Below are 23,592 nucleotides of genomic sequence, written 5' to 3' on the forward strand. Positions count from 1 at the left end.
AGCTTTTGCACAGCAAAGGAAACCATCAAAAAAACAACAAGAAGACCCACTACATGGGAGAACATATTTACCAATGATACCACCGATAAGGGTTTAATTTCCAACATTTACAGGGATCTCATGAAACTTAACAAAAGGAAGATAAACAATCCAATAAAAAAATGGGCAACGGACCTAGATAGACACTTTTCAAAAGAGGACATACAGAAGGCAGAAAGACATATGAAAACCTGCTCAAAGTCACTAATTATACGAGAGATGCAAATCAAAACGACAATGCGTTATCATCTCACACCTGTCAGAATGGCTATCATCAACAAATCAACAAACAACAAGTGTTGGAGAGGATGTGGAGAAAAAGGAACCCTTCTGCACTGCTGGTGGGAATGCAGACTGGTGCAGCCACTGTGGAGAACAGTATGGAGCTACCTCAGAAGACTAAAAATGGAACTCCCATTTGACCCTGTGATCCCACTCCTAGGAATATATCCCAAGAAACCAGAAACGCCAATTAGAAAGGATATATGCACCCCAATGTTCATAGCAGCACAATTCACCATAGCTAAGATTTGGAAACAGCCTAAGTGCCCATCAGCAGATGAGTGGATTAGAAAACTGTGGTACATATACACAATGGAATACTATGCTGCGGTAAAAAAAAAAAGGAACTCTTGCCATTTGCAACAGCATGGATGGAACTGGAGAGCATTATGCTAAGTGAAATAAGCCAGTCAGAGAAAGATAAATACCACATGATCTCACTCATTTGTGGATTATAGAGAACAACATAGACTGATGAAAAAGGACAGACCCAAAGACTGAGAAACAGCGATCAGGCTATCAATCCCCAGAAGGAAAGTAGGGGAGGGCGGGGGTAAGGGGAAGAGAGCAACCGAAGGACTTGTATACATGTATATAAGACAAACCAATGGACATGGACAACGGGGGGATGGGAGCATGAGTTTGTGTGTGGGGGGGAGGTTGGGGGTTAAAGGGGGGTATGAGGACACATTTGTAATACCTTAACTAATAATAATAAAAAAAAAGATTTTTAAAAAGGGAGGAGGGGACCCTTTAAAAGGACAACAGATTCCAGAAGACATCATAATTTACTTAAAATAAATTTTATTATTTATTATTAATATAGTTAGTAATGAAAAGTATACATAGAGCCATGCTTTCTTTCATTAAGACTCTACAAAATTAAAATTTTCTAATAACACTCTCAACCCCTAGATGTCATCTATAGTTAAATGTTGGCTAAAATGTTTGAAACACTCAGTAAAAAGAAAAACTATGTAAAATCTTTTATATTTAAAAAAAAATAATTATGGAACAAGAATTACAATTTAAAATGAAATTACTTAAAATATGGATTGTAAGTTCTTCTGATTTTCATTGAAACAGATTTAATCTTGACAGGTGAGTTGTTTTTGGTCCATGTGCCCCATTGAATTCCAGTCGCAAGCAATTTTCCAGGGAAGCGATGGATGCCATTCAGATTTGCTAGTCCACATTGGCTGAACCACCAGCCAGTGTTGTTATTGAGGTGACTGCAGCTCTTCACAGACTGACCAACGACCAGGCATGCGGGACGACATCCATCATTATCAACATCTGCTGTGCTGAAAGGCATTGCATTTTGATTATCTTCTTTCCTGAAGCCCCGGAAAGCATCACCTGGGTAAAATAGATTTTGTAAATGACTAAATTTAAAGGCACTTTTTGTAATTTTCAATTGACCTTTGCCAGCCTATTATGCAAAAGCATTGCATCTAGAAATGAGATTTAAATTATTTTCTACAAGATGTCATATTACAAACTCTCCTCCAGATTGCAATATGGCAAAACCTAATAATAAATTCCTTTAGCATTATAGGGATCTTTAAGTGGACATTTGATATAACATTATAAGTTTTAAAAAATCACAATCCAAAATGGAAGTTTGGCTGTGTAGATTTATTCAGCTAATTTAGGCCAAAGATGATGGTGTATAGACCTGTCATTCTTCAGGGAAGAGTAATGTGATCATTGTTAATTTAGAAAAAGAAAATAATTTACATATAAGAGGTTTTCATAACACTACCATTTTACATGTTAGAGAGGTAAGAATGAATGTGAAACTTCTGCATTTAAAAAACTTAGCTTTGTTACTGCAAAAGTGGTTTGGTTTTATTTATAAGCTGCCAAGTTTATATAAAACTAGAGGCCCGGTGCACGAAATTCTGCACTCACAAGGGTCCCCCACCCCAACCTATGCCCTCTCACAATCCAGGAGCCCTCAGGGGATGTCCGACTGATGGCTGAGGCCTGCTCTCCAGGGGGAGCAGGCCTCAGCTGTCAATCAGACATCCTTAGCACTGCCACAGAGGTGGGAGAGGCTCCCACCACCGCCACTGCACTCGCCAGCTGTGAGCCCAGCTTCTGGCTGAGCACCGCTTCCCCTGTGGGAGCACACTGACCACCAGGGGGCAGCTCCTGTGTTGAGCATGTGCCCCCTGGTGGTCAGTGCGTGTCATAGCGACCAGTCATTCTGCTGTTTGATCGATTTGCATATTAGCCTTTTATTATATAGGATGCCCAATGCCCTCAAGAAAAAAATAGGCACACTGGTGAAATGTGCCTTTTCTTTGTGGCTCTCCAAATGATATTGGAACTAACTGGACAATAGTTAAAAGAATACAATTTTTAAAGGGCTTACACTGGACATTATATGTACCATATCCCTGATAGTCCCAATGATCTTCAAAGATTACGAATCTCGGCCAAGGCAAAGCAGTTAACTAAGTTGCAGGGATAGGAGTCATGTTTTGTTTTATAAAATCTGTATAAATAAAATATTCTCAACAAAACAACAAGAAAGCCTACTTCATGGGAGAACATATTTGCTAACGTTATCACCAAAAAGGGTTTAATCTCCAACATTTACAGGGAACTCATACAACTTAACAAAAGGAAGATAAACAATCCAATAAAAAAATGGGCAACGGACCTAAATAGACACTTTTCAAAAGAGGACATACAGAAGTCTGAAAGACATATGAAAACATGCTCAAAGTCACTAATTATACGAGAGATGCAAATCAAAAGGACAATGCGGTATCACCTCACACCTGTCAGAATGGCTATTGTCAACAAATCAACAAATGACAAGTGTTGGAGAGGATGTGGAGAAAAAGAAACCCTCGTGCACTGCTGGTGGGAATGCAGACTGGTGCAGCCACTGTGGAGAACAGTATGGAGTTTCCTCGTAAAACTAAAAATGGAACTCCCATTTGACCCAGTGATCCCACTTCTAGGAATATATCCCAAGAAACTAGAAACACCAACCAGAAAGGATATATACACCCCTGTGTTCATAGCAGCATAATTTACAATAGCTAAGATTTGGAAACAGCCTAAGGGCCCAACAGCAGATGAGTGGATTAGAAAACTGTGGTACATCTACACAATGGAATACTATGCTGCAATAAAAAAGAAGGAATTCTTGCCATTTGCAACAGCATGGATGGAACTGGAGAGCATTATGCTAAGTGAAATAAGCCAGTCAGAGAAAGATAAATGTCACATGATCTCACTCATTTGTGGAATATAGTGAACAACAGAGATTGATGAACAGGGACAGATCCAGAGACAGAGAAGCATCAATCAGACCGTCAAACCTCAGAGGGAAGGTAGGGGACAGTGGGGGTAAGGGGGAGAGATCAACCAAAGTACTTGTATGCATGCATATAGCCGTAATCAATGGACACGGACAACAGGGGGGTGAGGGCATGAGTGGGGGGGGGGGGGTTATGGGGGGAATGAGGTCAAATATGTAATACCTTAATCAATAAAGAAATTAAAGATTAAAAAACAATTCTAATTAGTCCCATTGTACCTAGATTTCACCTGTAGGTAAACTTTGCTAATAAGTTTGAACTAAAAGTGAAGCTATGCAAAATCTTTGAAGAATTCAAAGCCCATGTTTGTTTCATTATGCTCCCAAACATTTGGCATCTCTTGCGATACTAGTATGTCTTTGAGGAGTCGGAGAACTTGATTAGCAGTGTGATGGCCTATCCCAGGGGTGGGCAACCCCTGGCATGCCTGCCAAACATGGCACACCAGTAACTTTTGCTGGCACACGAAACCCTCTCTTATAATCTTCCAGTTACAATTTTTTTCTTAATATCGACTTTTTTATTTTTCAGATAAATTCAGTGTAGGTGCATCTTAAATAAATGAATAATTTTGCATAACAAGTTATCTTAAAGACCATAGACATGGATTGACGAGAGAGGGGAAGAGCAATTTCTATGCCTCTGCCTTAACTCTCCCTGCCTTCCTAGATCCGACCAGTGTTTTGGTTTCATCCACATACGCTTGTGAATCTTTGTTCTAAGTGATGAATTTTGTTAAGTCTCGTAATAGGAGTAGCCTGATGGATGAAAGTAGTAGCTCGTGCATATCTCTGATGGTCATGAAATATAACCTGTTGTAAAATCTTTGTCATCATTGATGCAGCAGCAAAAAGTCCCACTGATAATATCAAACGGAGTCATAAAGTTTTCTGTTGGACTATCAGTGTACATGTATACGTTAAAAAATAAATGTATTTTTCATCATCATATACTGTGTTTTTGTCACTCGAATGAATTTTATTATTTCTTCAAGGTTCTTCACATACGTACACCTTAAGAGATATCAAGTAGGAGTAACATGTTCTCAAAAAATTAGGGTTGGCATGCAGAAGAATTTTGAGTCAGATTTTGCTGGTTTTGGCACGCACTCACAAAAAGGTTGCCCACCCCTGGCCTATCCTATACCTATACGCAGACTCTCAGACTCTATTCTTCATGGGAAACAAAATGCCCACACTGCAAGTATTTGCAGAATGTATTTTCAACATCCACATGGTACAATACCTTTCAGAAGTTCAGATGAGAGAGACAGTACTTATGGATCCCCTACAGATTCTCTCCCTGGAAAAAGTCTAATCATCAGAAAAATCATATGCCAAATCAGCTTCTCTCTGGATTATATTTAAGAAGTTATTTTTAAAATATCATGCACATGTCTATTTGTTAAGAAAGAGCCCATTTAACTCAACACCATGTTTTCTGTTAGAGTGTAAATAGAGAACATGGCATTTGCCAAAAACCTATTCATTCCTCCAAGCAGAGATCAGTGGTTCTCAACTATAAAGATGCCAACATATCCATCTATGAATGCAAATACCTGGGCCCCAGTTTACTGACTCAGATTCTGCAGGACTTTCAAAAGCTTCCCAGGTTGAATCTAATATTAACTCCTTGTTGAAAACTACCTTTCCATGATGATTTTCTGTATACAACAATTGGAATCATTTTCTTCCTCCTTTAATTTTCATGAGCAACATGTTTATTTTCATCTGCTGATCTCTATGACAACTGAATTGGTATACATTTTGATATATCTGTTTTCCTCACCTAAATGTCTATAAAATCTAACCATCTTTAAATTGGATTTATATCTATCTTGAGATTAGTATACTGTACCTAAATAAATAGCATTTACTCTTTAATTACATGTAACTTGACGTTTTCTTTAAATAACCAAGTAGAGGAATAATGAACCTGAAAATCAGACAGCATTGTGAAAAACACATTACTATTTCAAAAAAGTCTTTCCATTCACAGCATATAGGATGGTTAATGCTTCCAGTTGATTTCTACTTTATTCCAACAAAATTAATTTTCAATAATACATTTTATATAATATTTTAGTAGAGCAGAGAGTTGCTTTAAATATAGTCTATTTGACTTGTTTTCTCTTTCATTGGGTTGTAGTAAAACAAAATAATAAATTTTTCCTTCCTTTTAACCCCCAAAGCTTTACTGAAAAGGAAAATGGGGGGTGGGGGGTTGGGGGGGGGCGGGCCTTGAAACCTAGTTCAGTATCTGGTTAAAACTGTAGTCTTACTTCCCCACTCTGACTGACTTGGGCAGAGCTGCAGAGCCTAACCCCAGGGCCCTGCCACAGCTGACTTGGGCGGAGCTGCGGGGACCCTCAGGGGCCGCCACAGGAATAGATAGATGATAGATAGATAGATAGATAGATAGATAGATAGATAGATAGATAGATATAGAGATATAGATAGACAGATGATATAGATATAGATATAGATATAGATATAGATATAGATATAGATATAGATATAGATATAGATATAGATATAGATATAGATGATATAGATATCAGTGACTCCCCACGAGTTCAGTTCTGGCTTTCGATCGAGAATTCCCCTGGACCAGCAGATCTGTGAAATAAAAGTTAAACTTTCCTCCCTCAGAGTGCTGGCTGATCAGTCTCCCGTGCATTCTGCCACAACATTATCAGTATTCTGTTTTCAGTTTTATTTATCTACCCCTCTATATTATGATCACTTAAAGACTTGGGAATATATATCATTTCTTTTTGGATTTCTAACACTAAAAATACATAATGAATGAGAACCATGATGAGCAACAAAGAGCTGAATTTCATATTTCTTAACTCAAATTTAAAATTTTAACATAAGCTTATAAAAAAATATAAATTTAACAGAAAGTACTTTGAAGTTCTAACAAATTAAGTTTATTTGTAAATGAGTAAGTGTGACAACATATAGTGAAAAAACACTAAACTAATTATTCTATCAACCTGAGTTCTTGCCCTTGCTCAGATGTGATGAGCTGGGAATCTTGGGCAAGTCACTTAATCTTTCTGTTTTTCTTTTTCACCTGTAGAGTGAGAAGAGTGAAGATCAGCTCTAACATTTATGACTTCTAAATGCCAGCCTCTCTGGACACAACAATGCAAATAATGTTTTCCAAGCCTAACCCACAGGCTCTCTATCTAAAGAATCAACGGCAATTACATGCGGCAAATTGTTTCAAAGAGTATAAAGCACTGCAAAATACATGTGGTGCAATCATCTTAACAGTTTCAAAGCTCAAGACCTGGCCAGTTTTTCTCATTCCTAATTTTTCCTCTTACCAGTTATGTGTCATATACCAAGAGAAATGCATTCCTTTTATCTTCACCTAATTCTGAGTCAGTTATATTTAAATCTTCTGGATAATTTTAGGAATAAAAAACTTACCAGCATTTCCTGAATACTGTCCTATGTGCATTTTAAAAAATCTTGTTTCATCCTCTAGCCAAAAATTATCATACGAAGCATAAGCCAATGTATTATCTTCAGATTCCAATGCCACATGCAGCATAAAATTGGTATTTTTCTGATTTACTATGTAGAAAATCTTTTTTAGACCTAGCCAAAATTCGCCTGTAAAATAAAAACACAGCTTTTTAAAGTATATTTTAATACAAATTAGAATAACCCTTTATCATTGAGTGTTTGGTGTTATTTAATATTTCAATACCTCTGAAATGGCTCACATAAATCATTGGAGGGACTGGATGGATCTCACTCAAATTATCAGTGATTGATTGCCTAATTCGGAGGGAAAAAAACTCCCACTTCTACTTCGCTAGACTGTGGATAACTAGACTCCGTTTTATTTCCCCAAATTAAATTCAAAAATTCATTTAAAGGTTAATGAAGTACAAAATCAAGTTTTACCTTAAAACATGTCAATAAAAAGCCAGTTGAAATATTATAGCAAATAACAAATAATGTGTACTGGTAAATAAAAGAGGTCTAATCTCCAAATCGGCACCTTTTAATGAGACGTTCCCTGATAATGCTCAGTTGAAATAATTTTTTTTTCTGTCTTTGAGAATAATGCTTTGTGAACAAATATTTCTTTGTTATAATGCAGCTTGTGAATTACCTACAAATGGAAACATAATGTAATAACATTGGAGTATCCCCAGATTTAGGGTCAATATTTCCAAGACAATTGTAGATCTACTGAAGGAAGTCAGGGTCTAGTCAAAATAAACTTCAGAGAGTTGGGGGACAGTGTGACAGCATTCAAACTCTTAAAACTATAGCTAAGATTCTAAGTCCCTCTCCAGGGCTAACAGGGGGTATTTTAGCTACATACCCACTTGGAATTTAAAATTATCCTGAAGAAGTAAGGGAAGAAAGGGTGTACAGGAAGTAATAAAGAACTACAGGAAGTAAAATGGGTCCTCAAGGGCCTGTGTAGTGTCTCAAATCTAGGACTGTCCATTTTAAATGTCCCTGCGATCTCTCCCCTCTACCATCATCCCAAATTTAAGACTGAATATATTTAACTTAATCACAAGTTGTTTAAAATATATATGAAGTATAAAGCAGTCTGTTTGTGTGAAAGAAATCAGCCTGAAGACCATTTTGTCAAAACTCATATAATTTCCCCAACGAAACAAGCATAATGTAAGGAAGATGAACATTCAAAGGCTGAATTCAGGAAGAAACACTCACTGGAAATGTAAAGGTTAATGCTGAGATAATACCAGTATGTTAACTACACTCCATAGCATGGCAGATATTTGGCCTTATACATAACATTTTATTACATTTCATGTCCCTCCTAAAATCACTGGCGTTCAGTGCTAAATCCTTGGACAACATTATTATGGGATGCTAACGATTTAAATTATAACAACAGTAACTTAAGCTAACATAAAAATGATCAAAATCACCTGCAAACATTCCAACCAATGTAAAATCTACAGTATTCAGAAATACTGATATTTCTATTCACCAGCAAAAGTTATGCTGTTGTGTGGCAATCATGTAAACAGATTTTACAATCAACCTAAGGTTTATATTTTTCAGATTTTGAATATAGTGATTTTGATTGATATTTTTATAAAACACTACTCCCAGTTCACATTACTCGAATTTTTACAGCCACATACCTAAATTAATTTACTTGTGTAGACACAACACACATCTGAAGAATTTCAAGATTTATGAAAACCATGTCCATGCATTTTTAGTTCTACAAATAGTTGTTGAGCACCTGCCAGAACTCTTCTGGGTATATAGCAGATACTTAATAAATACCCAATTTAGAATTTTCACACAAATCATATTTCAACAGGTATCTAAAATTAAAGATTTTCAAATTCCAACTAAAGACCTACTTATCTATATATATAAAAGCCTAAGCAACTGGCCAACCAGCCGACCGGCCAACCGGTAGCTATGACACTCACTGACCACCAAGGGTCAGACGCTCAATGCAGGAGCTGCTGAGCTGCCGTGACTTGGCAGCTGTGGTTCTCAGGTGACACACCTGGAACCAGAGAGGAGGGAGCCCGATTCCAGGGTGCAGCACCCGAGAATCGCCCTCTTGCAATCCAGGACCCTTTGGGGGATGTCAGAGAGCCGGTATTGGTCTGATCCCTGCAGGCCTGGCCAAGGGACCCCACTGGTGCATGAATCCATCACCAGGCCTCTAGCCCATTGGCTCCCCACTTTGGGTCTGGCTCCCCACCAGGCCTCTAGCCCATTGCAGAGGTCGTGGGTCTGGCCCTTACAGAAACTTTTTGACTCAAATTAGCTAAATGATGAGATGTGCAGGACCTACTGGCTGTGGCCCTGACATCTAACGCCTGTGCCGGCCCACCCGCTTAATATCGATTTCCAGTGGAGGCAGCAAATTTTCCCATTACCACTCTCATCTGGGAAACTGGCCACAGCTTCCCTCCTTCTGGGCGGACAGTAGCACCAGCAGGCAACCTCCAGGGAGGGAAGGAGGCGAAGGAGCAGCTCAGGTGGGAAGAAGGAGGTTCCTGCTGCCGCTGGATTCCACCTGGGCAGAAGGGCCTGGGCGGGAGCCTGACATTGAGCAGAGTCCTGCCCTAGGCCAACAAGATTCCAGGCTAAGTAAATCCTGTTTGCTAAATAATTGCATTTTGCAGCTAAATGCCCACAAGTCGTCAGTTACCAGCAAACTTAGGGTAAAGTGAGATGAAAGAAGTGAGACATAATCTTGGGAGAACAGAGGAGGGAGCCCGATTCCTGGGTGTGTCACCCCAGAATCATGCTCTAACAATCCGGGACCCCTCGGGAGTTGTCAGAGAGCCAGTTTTGGCCCACTCCCTGCAGGCCAAGCTGAGAGAGCCTTCCCCCCCCCCCACCCCCCCAACCACCACCGTGCATGAATCCATGCACTGGGCCTCTAGTTTTAAATAATTTGTCATATTAAGAGAGAATGATTTAGTCATATTTTTATATTCACAAGCATTTACTATTTTCTTACAAACAATTTGACCAAGAGACAGTCTATAGGTGTAATACCAAAAAGAAGGAAAAAAAAGATAAAGGAAAAATAAATATAATTTGACCTAAAAGGTCACCAAATCCATCCAGATAATCACACCACAACCTTTGGAAATCAATACTCCCATCAATCCTTTTCTGTATCACTGTCCATCCACCTCCTCTGTAATCCATGTCACACATTACCTAAAATAGACCCAGAAAAGACAAAAATAACATACTATGACTTTCATCCTTTTATATAAAACTCATACTTCACCCTTAAGCCTAGAGAAAGATGCTTTCACTGAAAGTTTCAATGCAATAGTATATTAATATATTCAATTTACTGATGCAGAGACTATACTTCCATTAACTATAAGTTGTTTTATGATAAACTGAATTCTTTGTAGAAATTTAAATGTCATTTCTATGGGTTTCTGTATCCATCATTTTTTTTAACGTATAGGTGTTTGTAGCATTTTAAGGTTATTCTCTTACCCCTTAACTCTAAATATTTTTCAGTTGAGTAATAAGAGTATCAATAAGATGTGGTAGAGTGATGTATTTCTTGACAAATTAACTTTTCCTTTGAATGAAAGTGTTGATTTTTTAAAATACCGTGTTAAATATTTCCATGTACCTGTCTTTGACTGTTCTTTTCTCCAAAAGTCGGGGAGGACTGTGTGCAGGCTGCAGTTTTCAGGCACAGAGGTGTGATCTGTGTCCCATCTCAGCAGGCACTCATAGGTGTATCTTTTGGCAACTGTGTGAAATGCCCCTAAAACAGTGGTTCTCAACCTTGGCTGCACATTAGAATCACCTGGGAATCTTTTTAAAATCCTGATTTCTGGGCCTCATCCTCCGGAAATCAGGATTTTAAAAAGATTCCCAGGTGATTCTAATGTGCAGCCAAGGTTGAGAAACACTGCCCTAAGAGGACAACGGTAGGGAGCCCATAGCAGTGACATTGGGGGATCAGAGCAATCCTCCCCATTAGAAACGTCCTGCTGCGTAGAGAGCGGCGGCGGGGAGGAAGAGAGGGAACAAACGCTCTCCCACAGAAGCGGTAACTGTGCTTCCCGCTCTTCAAAAATGAGAAGCCTTCCCTTTCCACATCAGCTCTGGCCCATTTTTGAATTAAATAATTTAAAAATTATTTCCCGCCTAGTTCCTAAACTTTTGACAGCTTGTGAATAGGTGTCAAAGAATAATGTTAGCAATTCTAAGAAAAGACATTGCTAGTATCTACTTAGAAAAAAAATTATTTTATTGGTGTAATAAAGACTATCAACAAGGTGTGATACCACTGTAATAAACTTTCTTATGCATAAAGAAGTATCAGAAAAATTATATATATAATATATATAAATATACACAATTTCTGGTAGAAATTTCTTCTAGAAATCCCACAATAGAACTACTGAGAATAGACATCAATGATTTATTTTATTCAATTTATAAGTGAGTCAGCTTTTCAATGTCTCACTTTAATTTTTTTTTAATTATTAACTTATACAATCACATAAAAGCACTTGTCATACAAAAAAATTATAACTATATGCAGGAAAGGAAAACAAAAGTATTTTTAGTGAGCTCTAAGGCAAAGCACACCATTATTTTCTAATATTTATAAGCTAATTAAAGCAAGTAAGTATTTATATTGCACAATCTGCTTACTGTAAGGATAATATAAGATCCTGCACCAGTCCAGCTAGCATAGCAAGTGGTTGAGTGTCAACCTATGAATCAGGTGATCACAGTTCAATTCCTGGTCAGGGCACATGCCCGGGTTGCAGGCTCAATCCCAGTGTGGGCATGCAAGGGGCAGCCAACCAATGATACTCTCTCATCATTGATGTTTCTTTCTTTCTCTCTCTCCCTTTCTCTCTAAAATCAATAAAAATATTTTTTAAATATATTTTATTGACTTTTTACAGAGAGGAAGGGAGGGATAGAGAGTTAGAAACATCAATGAGAGAGAAACAATGATCAGCTGCCTCCTGCACACTCCCTACTGGGGATGTGCCCGCAATCCAGGTACATGCCCTTGACCGGGATCAAACCTGAGACCCTTCAGTCTGCAGGCTGAAGCTCTATCCACTGAGCCAAACGGGTTAGGGCAATAAAAATATATATTTTTTAAAAAGATTTTGAACCAAAAGGATTTACTTTGAAAAGTATAACCATGAAAACTCAGAGAGAAAAGTGAAAGACTCTGTAGTCCCTTTACACATTTGTGTTTGGGCAAAGAACTTTAAAAAAAACAAAATTTGAAACTAGAACTTATAATAACTTACTTAAAATTTTTCAAGAGATATGTTAAGTATTAAAATAATTAAATATTAACATTAATTAATGTGGTTGGATATTTATCCTATTTCATACAATAAGGGAAAACTTTACCTCAAATGGGTAGCTAGATCCTTCTGGATAGATTATGTATAAACCACTTGGTGTTTTGATGACAGAGCCAACAGTATCTTTAATATCAGTACAATCTAAACCTAGAAAAGTAAAATTAGTTATTTAGGATATTTTCAAGTGTACATTTAAGATAATAACTCTACTGTAGAGAATTAACAGTGCTTTGAAATTATTACAAATTCCACTAAGGGTATGATGATTTTAACTCTTGGAAATGAAAAATGATCTCAATTTTAGAAATAAAGAGAAAACACATGGAAAGACTGGGATTAAAGAACATATGCTATAATAAACATAACATCACTGTTAGTTATTAATATTCACGACTGTTTAAAAGTTTCATTTGAGATCAACATTTATTTAATATATTTTATAATTATACATTCTCTTGCCCAATAAATAATGCCTTTTTAGGAATCTAGGCTTATCTACAGGGAGGAGAAAACCCAAAGGAATTATATAGATTAACTACTATTAACATACCTTTGACTACTATATTCAAAACTTCAGAAACTTTGATGTATTGAGGACCATTATTACAAGCAGCAAAGGGAGAGAAGGGGAAAATCACTTTCTTCACCAAGAAGAAGCTATGCTTGAAGCCTGCTCTGTTGACAACAGAATTGTAGCACCCTCTAACCACCCTCCCCAAAGCATTCTACAATTGCCAGGGAATTGTAAACATGCTGTATTTATGTGGCTATGGATATTACATTTTACTCTATGATACTTTATTCTGTATTACCTTTTATAAATCTAATAAAATAAATTCAACCCTCACAAGTGTCAATTACCCAGAAAAACAAACGCATGAAAGCTTAGGACTCCAGAGCCAAGAGCCTGGGTTAGAGTCCTAGTTCCTCTCCTTACTAATCGAGAACATTCGCTAAGTTACTTAACCTCTTTGCTCCATGTGCAATATAATAATGATAATCATAATAATATCTACTTTGTAGTGTTAGCCTGACGATTTACATCCTAAGGCTTTATGTAAAGCACTTAGCACAGAGCCTAGTACACAGTAAATGCTCAAAAGAGGTCATCTACAAAAAAATTAGCCATAAAATTGTTTGCTTTTCCCTTCATTTCCAGGAGATATTGATTTGTTGCCTTTGTTCTGAATTACTGAGACATTCTTATCATAAATGTATGCTCAAAGAGATGATAGAAGTTTCCAGTGAAAGACTGATCTGGATTGGAGTATCTTCTTTGACATCACCATCCATATAAGTGTGAACATTTTACTTGGATTTTTCTGGGCTGCATATTCCTCATCTGATGATAATCACCATCACAGCAAACCCTTATATTGTCTTACTACACGTAAGGCAATATTTTAAGAGCTTTGCATGTATATACTCACTTAATCCTCACAACAACCACATGAGGTAGGTATTGTCAGTTGACAGATTAGGATACTGATATTAAGGGGACAGTGGGTGAGATCTGAAGAAAGCAGTCTGACATTACACTCCATGCTCCTCACCACCATGTAACGCTATCTACCTCTTGGATGGTTATGGGAAATAAATGAGATACAACAAAGTGAAAAAAAATAACAAAATAACATGAGAAAATGTTATTCCTGTTAACATATGTTAATCCCTGACACATAGTAGATTCTACGTAGCTGTTTATTCTCTTCCCTTTGTAAGGAAAAAAGAAAGATCATACACTACTAGGCCCTCAATAATATTCATCTACTTGGAATTTTTTATATTAATCTATAAATGTAAGATTTATAGGCATTTTTCTTAGAAACCCAAGCTTCCAGGAATTACTATATATTTTTAGTACAAAAAAAAATGCTAAATCCTGGTTTATTTCTGTCTTTTTTCTTTTTCTTTTCAAAAAGTTTAAGTCCCAATTTGAAATGTTTCAAAAATGTCAAAAATACTTTTATAGGTGGAGGGAACTCTGAAAATTCTTTTCTTCTAGCTAAAGATTAATTATAATAAAATATAAGGGGAGCCCAGAACTCAATTACATAAAACTATACTATTTTCAACAGATTCAGAATATCTGTATACAGCCATAGCTTTCAAAATGTCAGAGAAGTTTCCCAATTTAGGAAAGTACACATAGTGTGGGTTGAAATTTGTTTAATGGCAAATATTACTTCTCCAGTCTGTTAGATAATAGTGAGCTGTATTGTTGAAACAAAACTTCTAAACGCCCCAACCTGTCCAGGAAAATTTTAAGCAATAAAAGAGAAATATGAAAAGGTTGAAATACCAAAGTTCTCACCATGTGACTGAACTGGTCTGTGAGGAAAAGGATCCAGCTGTTTTCTAAACACTTCAGAGGTCAAAAGGAGAACTCGATTCATGAGCTCATTAACCTAAACACACATGCACACACTGAAGCAAATTTGTATTTGGACAAACTTCCTTTAGCTGAATTCTATAACTAATATCTCTAAGCTTCTTATAAATCCAGCTCTGAAATACATATAATGACCATATTTCTACATTGAATCTTTTATTGTATTAAAAAAGCAGTAAAGGCATAGCTAAGTAGCAACTGCTCTTGCTTTTATCTGCCTATTTCTACACTTGACTGCTCTTGCAAATCTGTTCTTGATATCTTGCTTGAACCACTGTTGTAGTTCCCTATCTGGAGTCTCTGTTCCCTTCCTCTGCTCCTTCTGAAGTCATCCTTCACACCAGCTCCAATCTAACCATTTGATTTCGCTGCTCAGACATTTGGGTGACTCGTTGGTGTGGCATGATTTAATTCCTATTTCTTTTAGTCAGTGTTTCTTCTACATCCTTAACTCAACAGCCACTACATCGCTGCACCAACGTCCAGGTATTCTGAGAACACCATGCCCTACCTTCTTACCCACCCTTTGTGACCTTTGAAGCATCTATTCATATAGAAAGGTTATCATATCTTGGATCTTGGATACCTTTGTGTCATTCTGACAGCATTCAAAACATTTTCAGTACATTATTCTGCTCTTCTGGATTGTGTTACCCTTAAGTAAAGGTCATTTGTTGTTGTTGGTGTTACTTTCTGTTTGCCTGAGGCTTACTATGTGCTGCCAATATAGGAGACACTAAATAGATGTCTGGACATGAATGCATTCAGAAAAGTAAATGGTTGTACTTCTAGATAACTGTGTCATTCTGCAAATACAATAACAACATGATACCAAAAATTCATACCTGATTAGATAAGTAATCCAAGGAAGCTTGCTGCTCATCCATTATATTTCTTAGTAGTTTTTTGGTACTTCGTGTGTAAGAAATAATAGAACTTTGCAAATTTCCTTAAATCATAATAAAATGTGTTTTCTAAATATTAAACTGTTATAGAAACTAATTACAATAAAAAATAATAAATTTCACATAATTTTGAACAAATATGTAAACTACAATATCTGTAAATACTCAGAATTGCATATTCTAGTTAGTGTATTTTTTGTATAACTCAGGATGAACCAAGAATGCAGCTGTTTTAACACTTCTTAAGGAAGTTATGCTTCCTAATAATTTAGATTACCCCCCAAATAATTTAATCTGATATAATTGAGAGACAACATTCTGAATATCAATTCTCACTTTAGAAGACAAGAGGTATAGAAGCAAGAGGTCCAAGACTCATTGATTCTTCCTACATGAGAAGTAAAAGGCAATAATCCCCTACCATGAAATTTAATATTAAAACCTTTCTTTTAATTTTTTATGATAATGCTACATTTTTATATAAACAAATTGCAAACACACATACATATACACACATCATAACTCTTGGTCACAAATTTTGGTTGGTTGGTTTCTGACTGAGTTTTCACTATGTATTTTCCTTTTAAAAATGTTTTCATTTTTAAATAAGCTTGCTGATAGAATAGTTGCAAGAAGAGTACAAAGAACTTTTCCCTAAATTATTTGAGAGCATCCCGCCATGATATCCCTGGATATTTTGCTGTGTATTTCTTACAAAAAGGCATTCTCTACAACACAACCATCAAAACCAGGAAATAAACATTGACTCTCATGTATAGCTCAGACCTCATGCAAGTTTTCTCCAATTATACTGGAGATGTCCTTTATAACAAAAGGAACCACACATTATTGCATATATTATTCTTTAAAAATTTGTTTTATTTCTATGTTCCTTTCACTCTAGCAGTAGAGTAACATTAATAATTCTTGATATTTTGAAATCTACCTCACCCAGCCTTCATCTCTCTATTTTTTTCATTCTCTTATTTTCTATTAGAGTCTTCCTAATTTCAGACATCTGCCTTTTTTTAGAAAGAACTTTTTAAATTGAATGTATTGGGATGACATTGATTAAAATTATATAGATTTTAGGTGTACAATTCTATAATACGTTATCTGTATATATTGTATTGTGTGTTCAGTCAAGTCTCCTTCCATCACCATTACCTCACTCCCCCATACCCTCTCCTACCTCCTCCCACCCCTCTTTCCCTCCGGTAATCATCATACTATTGTCTGTATCTGTGAGTTTTTGGGGTGTTTTGGGGGGGTGGGGTTATTTGTGTGTGTGTGTGTGTGTGTGTGTGTGTGTGTGGTGTTTTGGTTTTGGTGTGTGTGTGTGTGTGTGTGTGTGTGTGTGTGTGTGTGTGTTTGCTTAATCCCTTCATCTTTTTCACCCAACCCCTCTTCCCTTTGACAGCTGTCAGTTTGTTCTTTATCTCTGAGTCTGCTTCTATTTTTTCTGCTGGTTTATTTTGTTCTTAATGGACAGAAAGCTCCACTCCCTGGTTTGAGAAGCCTGAGACACCTGTGTTACACATTGAATTAAGCGCATTAAAGTGAGTTTTTCATACTTTCTGACCAAGGAATTACAACCCTTTAAGAGCTGGATCAAATCATCACCTCTTCCACTTCTGATTCCCCTTCTTCACCCCACCCCTCTGTACATATAATAGACCATGACAATTACTGCATTGTTACTAAATAAGTTCTAAACAAAAATTGAGATTTTAAAACTTGTTATGCTTTGTTAAATAAATTGTTGTAAATTTGTATTACACCTTTTGTAACAGTTATTCAGTATTAATGAATCCCCCTTTCCCTCCTCCCCCACACTGACCCACCCCACCCCACCTCCATAAAGCTAAGGTGAAATTTCCTACTATCGCAAATGGAATTAACAACCCAGATAATACTGCTATCAGTGCCCTCTGGCTTGCCCCTTCTTTCTGTGGTGTCTTGATGCCAAGGGGCTATATAGAAGAAGGATTTGTTCATTTACCAAATATTTACTAAGCAGCACTATGTGTCAAACACATACAATTACCAGCCTAGGATAATCAGGACATATATAAAATAGCCCAAACAGAAGCTAAGGCATATTTTTCCCATGCCCACCCTAGAAATAATAAAATCATATACCTTTATAATTATGGTTATTTGTAATACTTACTACACATGAAATGTTTTTCTTCTCGTGTAATTTTAATTTTAATATCACATGATTCCTCACATTCTTCCTTATAAACAGTATCATTCCTTTTACTTTCATCTTTTATATGAGATACATTTTCTACAATGTTAACTAGTGGAGAATCCTTTATAATAAAAAAAAACAGAAATAAGAAAAAATATATGAAGCATGTTATATGGTCTAATTGCACAGTAAATAAAAAGACTAAAGGGAAAAGATGAGGTGTAAGGACATGAAAATGATTATTAGAAAAAAAAACATGTTAATAAATTGGTTAGTTCAAACTTCCATAAATAAACCTTATGGGTAGATTTGGAGTATGAATGATAAGTGTATGTTAATTCAGTACTTTTGTTCTCTTTTCTTCTCAAATTTCAAAAGGACTTACAGTCATCCCTTGGCATCCACAGGGATTGACATCCAAATCTACAGTTGCTCAAGTCCCCATGTAAAATGGCATAGTATTTGCATAGGAACTATGCATATCTTCCTGCATACTTTAAATTATATCTAGATGACTTGTAATGCCTAATTCATGTAAATGCTGTGTAAATAGTAATGCTGTATTATTTAGGGAATAATAACAGATGAAACCATCGTAGGCCTAACTACATGATAAACGTAGCAACAATGTAACTCTTGCCCTAAATATTTTCCACATACAGTTAGTTGAATCTGTGGATGTAGAACCCGTGGGTACAGAAAGCCAACAGCACTTAGGGTCTACGGTCTATAACCATGGCCGTGTGGCTTGAACGTTTGCGCATTTGGGGGTGTGATACCGTGCTGAGCCATCCCCCTTTTAGGAATCTGCAAATTTAAGTTCCTTGAACATGGAGATTCCCTACAACATTTCTATGCCAAATGGACTTTCTGCCGCCAGTTATTAGAAATCATCCTGAGGGGTAGAGGTTGAGGAATGTGTAAGAGAATTGTCACCTTTGTATAAGCTAACGATTTAAAAGTAAAATACTCGAGGAAAAACCAAGATGGCGGCATAGGTAAACACTGGAGTTCACTGCCTAGAACAACCACTTCAAAAATACAACTAAAAGACAGAACAGACATCATCCAGAACCACAGGAAGGCTGGCTGAGGGGAAATTCTACAACTAGAAGGAAAGAGAAAAGCATACAGAGACTCAGAGGAGGCGCAGTGCGGAAGTAAAATACTAAGGTGCAGAGTACATGTGGAGCGGGCTGGCGGCTGAGGGCGCGGTTGTCATTTTCAATCGGAAGGGAGTCTCAGGCTCTGAGCTCCAGATCCGGGCAAGTCTCTAGGGATCCAGACTCATACGGGAGAAGCGGGACTGTCTGGCAGCGGTGGGAACTCGAGGACAGCTTTCTCTCCGAGGGGCTTGCAGCAATTACTGGGACATTGAGAAGCAAAGCCTCTGAGGGCTGGACTGAGAGCAGCCATAACTGCTAGCCCCACCTTGTTGATCCCGCCCCACCCAAGCCCTGCAGGGAGGCTTTTGCTGGATAGCCTCAGGCAAAGGCTAGATTAGCACCTCCCTAGAGATCCAGGAACCAGGAAACCCAGAGGTCAGAGTGGGACCATCCAGTTTGCAGCCCCGTGGAACCATAAAGGACACACTCAGGGGGCAGACTCAGTGAGCACCAAAGCCCCATTGAAGCAAGTCTTGCCCCAGAGGGGTGTCTCCAGCACAGAAGTTCTCCCACTGCAGACACAGCTGATTCTCACAGCCAATTGGCCTGGAGGTCAATTCCTCCCAGTGATAACTACACCAATCAAGGCTTAACTACAACAAGACTGTGCACAAAGCCCACAAGGGGGTGCGCCAAGAGTTCCCTCCTCAGGTAATTGGGGAGGCTAAACCACTGGGCCCTAGAGGACACTCAGCACAGAAAACCACTTTATCAACACAGGGAAGCATAAAAAATGTGGAGACAAAGAAAAAGGACATAAATGACAGAAATGGAGGAAAGCAAACTATTGGATATAGAGTTCAAAACTACACTTTTAAGGTCTTTCAATAATTTTCTAGAAACTGCCGATAAACTTAATGAGATCTACAAGAAATCTAATGAGACCCTCGAGGTTGTGATAAAGGACCAACTAGAAATTAAGCATACACTGACTGAAATAAAGAATATTATACAGACTCCCAACAGCAGACTAGAAGATTGCAAGAATCAAGTCAATGATTTGAAATACGAAGAAGCAAAAAACACCCAACCAGAAAAGCAAAATGAAAAAAGAATCCAAAAATACGAAGATAGTGTAAGGAGCCTCTGGGACAACTTCAAGCATACCAACATCCGTAGTATAGGGGTGCCAGAAGACAGGAGAGAGCAAGATATTGAAAACCTATTTGAAGAAATAATGACAGAAAACTTCCCCTACCTGGTGAAAGAAATAGACTTACAAGTCCAGGAAGTGCAGAAAACCCCAAACAAAAGGAATCCAAAGAGGACCACACCAAGACACATCATAATTAAAATGCCAAGAGCAAAAGACAAAGAGAGAATCTTAAAAGCAGCAAGAGAAAGAACTCACTTACCTACAAGGGAGTACCCATACGACTGTCAGCTGATTTCTCAACAGAAACTTTGCAGGCCAGGAGGGAGTGGCAAGAAATATTCAAAGTGATGAATGCCAAGAACCTACAACCAAGATTACTTCATCCAGCAAAGCTATCATTCAGAATTGAAGGTCAGATAAAGAGCTTCACAGATAAGAAAAAGCTAAAGGAGTTCATCACCACCAAACCAGTATTATATGAAATGCTGAAAGGTATCCTGTCAGAAGAGAAGAAGAAGAAAAAGGTAAAGATACAAATTATGAACAACAAATACACATCTATCAACGAGTGAATCTAAAAATCAAGTGAATAATCTGATGAACAAAATGAACTGGTGATTATAATAGAATCAGGGGCATAGAAAGGGAATGGACTGGCTATTCTTGGCGGGGAAAGGGGCGAGGGGGACGCGGGAAGAGACTGGACAAAAATCATGCTCCTATGGATGAGGACAGTGGATAGGGAGTGAGGGCGGAGGGTGGGGTGGGAACTGGGTGGAGGGGAGTTATGGGGGGGAAAAAGAGGAACAAATGTAGTAATCTGAACAATAAAGATTTAATTAATAAAAAAATAGTAAAATACTCAGGTTTGAAGGGTAGCAATAATAACAGAAAAAAGCATGGAATTTTGCTTTGCAAAATCAACAACAGATGTCATTTTAAAAAGCAAACTGCAGCTGTCATTCCAGCAATATCTACTCTGTTAGTACTCTGGTTTCTTCAATGTTAAAACACTCATTGATAGAAATTATATCAATTTAAATGACATATTTTTTAATAACAAGCTTTGTCCTCCTTAGACCTGGATATTGAGAGAATGATAAACACATTTTGTTACATAGATTTATTTTTAACTTCTTGCTCCTTCTCTTCTACTCCTATAATAACTGACATACCAGATGTTTTCAAAAACCTACATTCTAGGTTATTGTTTTCAGATTTAAATGAAATTCTTAAATAGTATTTTAGAGAATTAGATTATTAATATTTCTGTAGCTTAACCTTGGAACTTCGGAATTCGGTATCTATAGAGTGGTAAATACATTTCATAATGTTTAAAAATATATAAACCAGTATTTAAATATGTAACATTCAAATCGCCATCTCTTCATAGTATTGTCTACACTATATTAAGTTATTACTCTGACATTATTTTAAATAACATTTTCTAACATCCTAGGTAACCACTCACAGACTATATTGGAAATGTGAAAGTTTATAGAATAGTGTTTTTATAAGTGAAGTGAATTTTTTTTTTTTTTTACTTACCGGATAGTTCTTTATCAAAGTTAATCAGAAAGTTGCTGGCTAGTTTTTAACCTAGGCCTGCAATTTGAATAAAATATTTTCACAAGAAATGGGTTAAGAGTCAATCCTCCGTTTATGGTTTCCTACATTTACAAGTAACATCATTTAAGCAAAGTTTCAACATTTCTAAATAAATACTTTAATTTTCCATAAATTATATTGGGTGGTATAATTAATCTTTTCAAACATCTAATATAAGTATTTAAAACCACATAATCATGCTTTCCTAGCTAAAGTAATATTGCTGAAATTCTTACCGTAGATTGATGTACACAGTTACCTTGTATAGTTTCTCCACAAATAAAAACACATATATTAAAGAACAAGAGTGAGATTTGGGAAAGATGCATTTTTCTTGAAGAAATAAAAAACTTCTTCAACTATCAGCCAGCTCTCTGTGGAAAGAACTACAGTGCATAGAGTCTTCAGTCAAAAATTTCTGGAAAGTGTACAACAAAAACAGAAGCCAATACTCACTGGTTTCCATGCCCTCATTCAAAACAGCACCCTTCACATAAAAAACAAGGTAGCTTCTAGAGATGCTGTCATTTGGAGTTATAAATCCCCCCCTTTTTTTTTTCACTACAGGTATGCATTATAAAATCCATGCCTTTTTAATATGAGCAATAAATAGCTAGATCATGAATTTATAAAGTCACCTAGTTTTTATGAGTCAGATTTTTTTTTGCATTAGAAAAAAATGCCTTTGATAAGGTATACCTCAATAATTATGAGCCAGTTTGAATAAAAATGATAAGTGGAAATAAGTGATGGTGTGGAAATAGTTTTACATTGGAACTATTTCTACAAAATGCTAAGTAGAAATTTAATCAATGAGGACATTCGGAGTAGGTAGATAATTCAGAGTTAAAATATGCTTCTAACTGAATTTAGCTATCAATAATGGTTGCACTAACCTCATAAATGCCAAATTTCTAGGACTCTAATTGATGTGTATGTTTTATATCTAGATTGTTAAAACTTAAAAGTTTTTGAACATATGGGAACTATTGTTATTGAAAATTACCGCTCTCTGAAAGTTAATAGATCAATGTCTGTGACAAGTCTTCATTTTCCCATACAATGCCTCCTTCTCTTCATTGTGCAAATATAACTAAGTCTTCTCTCTCTTAAAATTAAGAGGCAAAGCAAAACTTTCCTGAGTCTTGCTTCCTATTCAAGGCTTTATTTTCTCCATTTCCTTTCCTAGTCTGAGAACCACAGAGCAGAAACCATCGTTTTTATAGTTCTAGCATAGTGATTGGTATATAATAGGCACTCAAATATAAATTAATGAAGCAATATCCTAAATTAATTCTCTATTCTCTGGCTTTATTTCCTCAACACCTATTATTTAAACAATTCGTCTCTTCACCTAGTGAAACTTTCTCAGAGTTTCTCCAGAGAGGCAGTATGGGGTGGTTAGGAGTGCTGGCTCTAGAACCAGTCTGCCTGGGTTTGAATCTTGACTCCCCCACTCCCTTGCTCTGGAAACTTGGGCAAAATTACTTAATGTCATTGTAGCTTAATTATTTCCTTTGTAGAACGGGGACAGTTGTGTGGATTCAATGATTTAATATATGTGAGCACTTAGCACAGAACATGGGAAACACAAGCCCTCAAATGTTAGGTGGTGTCATTATTATTATTGGACTTGATCTACACTACAATTCTAACATTGCTGACAACATCGATGACTTTTGAAAACTACATTAGGAGTAGAT

At 36.9% G+C, this 23,592-nt stretch overlaps 1 protein-coding gene across 1 annotated transcript; it reads right to left on the bottom strand.

The window, feature by feature from the left end:
- Positions 1–1,360: 1,360 nt before the first annotated feature.
- On the bottom strand, positions 1,361–22,218 carry ANGPTL5 (angiopoietin like 5; the record flags this gene model as incomplete). Its single annotated transcript, XM_081100373.1, has 8 exons — positions 1,361–1,680; positions 7,106–7,291; positions 10,252–10,372; positions 12,572–12,672; positions 14,840–14,933; positions 15,763–15,866; positions 17,996–18,140; positions 22,126–22,218. 8 exons carry the CDS (start codon positions 22,216–22,218, stop codon positions 1,361–1,363), a joined length of 1,164 nt encoding a protein of 387 aa, XP_080956499.1.
- Between the last annotated feature and the right edge of the window lie 1,374 nt (positions 22,219–23,592).

Source organism: Myotis nattereri (genome assembly GCF_964212035.1).
Source record: "Myotis nattereri genome assembly, chromosome: 9".
Classification (NCBI taxonomy): domain Eukaryota; kingdom Metazoa; phylum Chordata; class Mammalia; order Chiroptera; family Vespertilionidae; genus Myotis; species Myotis nattereri.